Source organism: Amblyomma americanum, chromosome 5 (assembly GCF_052857255.1).
Source record: "Amblyomma americanum isolate KBUSLIRL-KWMA chromosome 5, ASM5285725v1, whole genome shotgun sequence".
NCBI lineage: Eukaryota > Metazoa > Arthropoda > Arachnida > Ixodida > Ixodidae > Amblyomma > Amblyomma americanum.
Window position 1 is genome coordinate 169,139,890 of NC_135501.1, and position 7,203 is coordinate 169,147,092.

Sequence of the window (7,203 nt, forward strand, 5' to 3'; positions counted from 1 at the left end):
GTCTTCCGCGGTTGTTCTTTCCATTGGCGCTTCTTTGCTTGGACGAAGCGACAGGAGTGTGCGCTCTGCTGTGCAAAATTTTCTTCAAGAAACGCAGCGACTCCCATTCTAATTTCTTTTCCCCGCCCTCAATCAGTACGAAATTGCAACATTACAGGCATTGTGTACTATTATGCACATTAAGCAATTGTCCCGTCTTTGATCTCCAAGTTAACTGGACCCCTTTCCTTCCCTCTTCCAATCTCTCAGACTACATACTATTACCACTCCTTTTCTCGTCAAAACTTTCCTGTATCCAGTAATTAACCACCTGTGTCTTGGCCACTCCCCCGTAGTGGGTATGTGCCAGCAACGTCTGAGGCCTTCCTTCCTTCCTTCCTTCTTTCCTTCCTTCTTCGGTGTTAGCGAAGCTAGCTGAAAAATCAGGCGGTGGGTTGACGGTTTATTTAACCTCAGTAAATATAATTTCCTACTCCCTTTAAGTCGGCAGTTCTTGCCTGTACTTTGATAAAAAAAAATATTGCGGCCATGAGCTTATTAGAGCACGCCACTCCCCCGCAGCATCGAAAGAATACCCACATGACCGACCACTTTTATGGATTATGTGGAAAAACCCTCCCCTGCTATGCTGCGTTAATGTGTACCGCTTCTTTTCCCAAAACTGACCTTTACGCAGAGATTGCGACTCCTCAACTTGCTCTCAAATTCCGGAATGTTATGGCAAGTGGCACACACACTGCTTTGTAAACATGTTACGGAATCAAAACAGTCGTTGCGGCCGCAGCGGTGGCTCAGTGGTCATGGCGCTCGTCTGCTCACCCGAAAGACGCGGTTCGATCGCGGCCGCGGCGGTCGAATTTCGATGGAGGCGAAATTCTAGAGGCCCGTGTACTGTGCGATGTGAGTGCACGTTAAAGAATCCCAGGTCGTCGAAATTTCCGGAGCCCTTCACTACGGCGTCCCTCATAGCCTGAGTCGGTTTGGGACGTTAAATCCCCATAAACCACAAAGCAGCCGTTGCTTATATTTTTCTGCCTACTTCGCTTTCCTAATTGTGGTACCCTTCATGTTATCCATCCTTCTTTAAATTCATCCTCTAATCAGGCTAATATGTCCGTCTTTGTCTCTGCTTCCCTCTCGTGACAGGAGTAAGTATAAAGTAATGCTAAACACAATTTTTCAGTGTTAACAAATGCCCCTGAAAATTGATTTGAATTTAGAACAGCGTCTTTTATGTGTTATTTTTCGAGGGCGTTATTAATCATTCAGCGTTCACAAGGATCCAGGAGTTGCACATTTCAGGGAAACTACAGCCAACGACAATGGCTAAGGTACTCCTACTCCTGCACATAGGCTGTTCAAAGAAAAGCCCTCCTCACGACGGTGTTCCTGTTGCTGTTTGACATTGCAAGGATGGTGTTCATATCTTCGCACATGTTTTGAAGGTGGCGGCCGCGTACGTAGTTCGGCCACAGCCGAAGGAACTGCGAGACCGGGTGCTCATTTCCATGAACACTTCCTCGCTTATGTGCGGAGCGCCTGCGCGCCCAGCGCCGCGCCGCGACGGGCATTGAAAAAGGGAATGCACCTCTATGCTCCCAGTGCTGCCTTCTTCCTCTCTCTAGCATTACCCCCTCAACAGCTCTCAGGCCTGCGAGTCACGTGACGCGACGTCAACGACGTCACTGCGCGCCGGCTGAGGGCCGCGAGCGATTGCCGCGCGCTCGCCTCGCGGGAACTGATGCCACAGACAGGCTCGTCGACCGCCAGGTACGCGCGATTTATCAGGGCAAAGGCAAATAATTAAGATTACAGACAGAATTATACATATTTATTTATCACAGCAGACTCTGTCTGTATGCATATTTACAGATATTTACGACTACACATCGTTCGCGGCCAAAATACATGACAGACAGAAAACGATATTGCGCTGTAATGTAGACTAATGTTGCCTTTTATACTGCGTGCTATAAAATCGTAAACAACTGACAGCCGAAACAAGTTGTTGCACCGATAAGAGATACACACAGTTACAATGCCAGTCTGTATATTAAAGTAGGCCCTGTGGCACGGTACGAGCTTCAGATTAACGAGAAGAAGCAGAACATAGCACATTGCAATGCCAAGAGGTAGAAAACGAAAACCATACTCGCATCTTAACTGTAGGTTAGAAGAAAATGTTATTTCATCCATTTTTCAGAGTAGGTGGCCGCCCTCCAATGGCATAAAACAGAACATATTACTTTGTAGAGTCGAAGACATGCAAAGAAACCACAGTACGTTAAACACACTTGTGACTAAACTGTGGACTAGGCTATAATAAATAAGTGACACAAAGAACCACTTATTTCACTTCTACACGTACAGGAATGCACAAGGAATCCACTGCACAAACTGCATTGCACAATAATATAGACACTAATATAATAATTCATAATAGACACTGCAACAATAGTACAATAATAGACACTGCACACGAAGAGCACATACAGACAAAAGGTGTGACAAATAAGTAATTCACTTACCACAGCGGGCACTGTCTGAGGCTCAGCTCTGTAAAAAAAAACATCATCACACTTAATTGCCAAACCACTCAAAATTTCAGATTAAAAACAAAGAACTGTCATTTAAACTCTGGGCTAGAAAGCATGCATGACGCAAACAAAAGAAGGCTCATTGCACTATAACAGGCAGAAGTTCGCCAAAAGAATGACATGAGGAAACTGCAATGAAATACCTGCAGTGCATTTTAAAGTAATTAAATGTGCGGTGTACAAGTTATGAAAAATTACTTTTCAAGAAACATGTGGGCTTTTCTGTTTTTTGCCTTCTGTTTTTTATAATATGAAGTTGATCATTCCTTTGTTTGCATAAGTTGTTAAGCATTGTTTGCTGCACAGTTTGCAACAAGTGTGACAAGGAGCTCGTAGGCGTACCCATTTTCACATGCATCTATGTCCTCAAGCCTCGGTAGAGAGTTGAGCGTCAGTTGCCGAACGACATTCCTTTGGTTGGGCCCATGGAGAAATTGTGCGCAGGCCACAAGCTTTGTAACTACAACCTCCGTGTACATGACTATTGTAATCACAAGGGCAGAGGGAAACTTCAGTCCACCTCGGCCCAGTTGTGCGATTAAGGAATGGGTGTCTTCTTCCATTTCCGTCTCACTTCTGGTAACAACCAAGTGTCCTCGGCAACTTTCACACTTTAAAACTTTCATTGTCGCATGCGCACAATACCCGCCAACATAACCATTAACTGGCATTCGTGCTCTGAGTGCATCAAGGTCAGCGTCTACAACTTGAACAGTAAAGGAGGTTCCTACATCTCTGACACTGTTTGTCGCTTCGATGTTTCTGAAGTCATCAGTGCTCATCTTTGGCAGGGCGTTTTGAAGGCGAATGCAGCCCCCTGTTTCACAGAGCTGTCAAATAGATATGTGGTACTGCCCACCAGCCATTTGCCGGTACTGTCCAAAACCACTCTCAAGAGGATCCGTTTGAACTTTCTCTAGTAGAACGTACTTAAAATGAAGTTCACTTAAGCAGTACTTTGCCAATGCCAGTAAGGATGGAGCAGATAGCCTTAGGGCACTCGATGTGTCCTGGGTAAGGACCCCAGTGTCGTGCCTATAAAATTCCCAGACATCAAGCCAGATAATGAGAGAGAGAGAGAAAATTTTATTGAGGTCTCTTGAAAGATTGGCGGTTCGGTCTTCGTCTTCATCGCTGTCGACGCTTGACCTCTTTCAGCAAGGTTGGACCCTTATTCCAGGGCTCCACTGAGCCTAACTGCATCGCTTGCGTGCTGCACTAGTGCCCTTTGGGCAGTGAGCTCGCAGCTGGTGAGCCGAGTCTCCTATTGCTCCGCACTCGGTGTTTTGTGTTGGTGGAATGCGTAGTTGCGTTTGCACTCCCAGGTGATATGGTATAGCATGGGGGTTGCCCCGCACCACGGGCATGTGTCCCTGAATTGTGTAGGATACATTTTGTGTTGGACGTGTAAGTTAAAGAAAGTTCCCGTTTGCAGCCTCCGCCAACTAGCTGTTTCTTGCTGTGTTAGAGACTTATGCGGAGGAGAGTATCTAATCCTCCTTACTCCGTGAAAATTCAATATCTCCGAATATCCCATCTCAATGGTATAGTGGTGACCCAGGGTTTGTGGCTGCTCAGCTCGGTACGTGATCTCGCGAGTTAAGCTATCCGCCTTTTCGTTACCCTCTATTCCCGTGTGTGCTGGAATCCACATTATCCTGTGGGTTGTGTTGTGTTTGAAATGCCCTACTTTACGGAGGATATTTAGGGCGGCTCTGCAGATTCTACCTTTCGTGTAGTTTCTGCATGCTTCTTTTGAGTCCGTAAGGATGTATAGTGACTTGCTTCTCGGGTAGCCTTCAGCCGCCGCCAGCGCCACGGCGACCTCCTCCGCCTCAGCTACCGTATAGCTTCCGGTGGTTGCGCAGGTAATCAGCTTGCCTGTGTTGTCTACCACTACGGCTGTTGTTCTAATGCATGTTGAGCTTGGCTAGATGCCGTTCTACGTAATCTGCCCGCGCCTTCCTCCTGGCCGCGTGGAGATTCGGATTCATGTTTTTCGGTATAGGGCTGACCTGGAGGGTCTTACGGATGTCGTCGGGTACGTCGGCGTATCGATCGAGGCGTCCACTCATGTCTCGACCTAAACTCGTCAGGAACGCTCTTCCTGTGGCTGTGTCTCTGAGTCTTACTATTTGTGCTCCAAGCTGCGCTTCCACCAGCTCGCTGGGGGTGTTGCTGATCCCCAGCTGTAGCAGATTTTCGTTCGGTGTGTTCTTCGGTAGGTGGAGTGCCGTCTTGTAGGCCTTCCTTAGGATTGTTTCTACTTGCTCTCTTTCACCCTTGTTCATGGGGTGGTACGGGAGCGAGTAGGTCACCCGGCTAACTATTAGGCTTCTGACGAGTTTCAGCGTGTCGTCTTCGTTTATCCCGTATCTCCTTTGGGAGACTCTGGTTATCATGCGACTCACCTGCCCCGCTGCCTTGTTGAGCAGGCAAATCGTGTAGCAACATTTTCTGCTCCCCTGCCGCTACATTCCCAAAACTCTTATCGTGTCTCTTTCTGGAATGTTTTGCCCCTCCGGCTTTACCTCGAGTGCTGCCTTGTGGGGTGCCTTCCTACTCTCAAGTGTTCGGATTTCTCCGTAGAGCAGGCTAGTCCTCTCTTCTTTACGTACTCTTCTACACATTTTGCCGCCTCCTGTAGCCTCTCTTGTTTTTCTCCCAGGGACCCTTGTGTCACCCAAACCGTGATGTCGTCTGCGTACATCGCGTGTTGAATGCTTTGGATTTCGCCGAGTTTCCTTGCCAGGCCGATCATCGCCAAAATTAAAGAGAATGGGCGAGATGACCGAGCCTTGGGGCGTGCCTTTGCTTGGAGTGGTGAAGACATCGCTTCGCAGCTCCCTCAGTCCCACTGTGGCTGTTCGGTTGGTCAGGAAGTCCTTCAGGTAATCGTGGATCCTTCTTCCGCAATTGATGTTGTTCAGCCCCTCCATAATGGCTCGATGGCTAACATTGTTGAAGGCTCCTTTTATGTCGAGAGTGGTGACTATGTTTTCGCCAGCTTTGGGCATTGTTTCGAGGACCTCTTCCTTGAGTTGCAGGAGGACGTCTTGCGTCGAGATGTTCGCCCTGAAGCCATACATGCTGTCTGAAAATAGCCTCTTGCCTTCTAGATGTTCTTGAATTCGTTTGGTGATGATTCTTTCGTATAGTTTTCCCAGTCAAGAAGTGAGGGAGATTGGTCTAAGATTCTCGATCTGCAGCTTCTTGCTCGGTTTAGGAATCATTACTACGACGGCATGCTTCCATTCGGCTGGGATTCTTCCTTCCTGCCATAGCGTGTTGAGGTAGGCTGTCAGCTGGCCTGTTGCCTGATCGCATAGGTTCCTTATGAGGGAATTCCCAATTCTGTCGGCTCCCGCCGCGGTGTTCTTCGTGATGGCTCTCATTGCCGCGGTGACTTCCTCGCGTGTTATGGGCCTGTTCATATCTGGGTTGTCACCTCCGAGGTATTTTTCGTCGTAGCCTTTGGGCTCGTCCTTGCCGTAGCATTTGGCTCGCACCTCTTCGAGGAGCTGCTCGTCGGTACCCTTGTATTGGTGTCCTAGTCTCTGCATCACCTTGCCGCTTTCCGCCTTAGTTTTTGTAGGGTCCAATAGGGCCTTGAGGATGCGCCACGTTTTGGCCGTACTGAGTGTTCCATTCAGCGAGGTGCTACTGTTGCCACCCTTGTCTGGCTAGCTGCGTCGTGTACTCCTCTGCCTGGGTCGTGACTTCCGCTATATTTTGTAGCTTCTTGTTGAATTTCTGTTTCTTCCATCTTTTGGTGAGACCGCGTCTTGCCTCCCATAGCCTGAGTAGCCGCTTGTCTACCTCCGGTGCTTGCTTGGTTCTGTCTACCTATTGGAAATACATCTCTTGTATCTGTTTGAGCTGCTGGCTCCACTCCCCTATCGAAGTGATTTCGCCCTTCAGCTGTCGGCAGTGTTGCCTAAAGGCGTCCCAGTCCGTAAAACGGGCTGTGCCGATCTTCCTCTTGACGTCGTCTGCTACCGAGCTGATTCTTATAATGTGGTGGTCGTTGCCTAGATTTTCCAGCAGGTTCTCCCACTCGACTTGTTTCGCTCCTTTGACAAAGGTTAGGTCTGGACACGTGTCTGGATTAACGCTGTTGCCTTGCCTAGTCGGTTGGTTCTCGTCTGTTAGAAGCTCGCATCTTATGCTTTCCGCCGCGGTGCATATGTTCCGCCCCTTCTTTTCGTCTTTCGGGTAGCCCCAGCTCGGGCTTTTGGCATTAAAATCTCCTGCTATAATTAGGGTGTTCCGCCCGGCCAGCCTGCTCGCCCCAGCAAATAGCTTAATAAAGTGTCCCTTTTTTGCCTAGGGGGGCTTAAGAGATTTACTATGAAGGTGCTTCTGGCTCTTCTTTTCTTCTTGGGAATTACTTTGGTTATTACGTGCTTTATCTGTCTGTCCTCAATTTCATCATGCGCTATGGTTGCTATTTTGTTGCTGATGAGGGCTGCGGTGCGCCCGCTCTCTTGGAATTTATACCCTCTTAGCGTGGGTGTGCTATTCCTGAAGCATAGTTATATCTGGTGGTTTGTTTTCCGTGTAAATGAATTGCTGCAGGAGTCCCTGCTTGCGCCGGAAGCCCAGG

The 7,203-nt window shown here is 48.3% G+C and overlaps 1 protein-coding gene across 1 annotated transcript; it reads right to left on the reverse strand.

Annotated features, from left to right (window-relative positions):
* Positions 1 to 2,524: 2,524 nt before the first annotated feature.
* LOC144134328 (putative nicotine oxidoreductase) lies at positions 2,525 to 5,686 on the reverse strand. The gene is made up of 2 exons (XM_077667266.1): positions 5,347 to 5,686; positions 2,525 to 2,556 (listed from the first exon to the last, which is right to left on the reverse strand). The coding sequence occupies exons 1-2, from the start codon at positions 5,684 to 5,686 to the stop codon at positions 2,525 to 2,527; spliced, it is 372 nt and encodes a 123-aa protein (XP_077523392.1).
* Between the last annotated feature and the right edge of the window lie 1,517 nt (positions 5,687 to 7,203).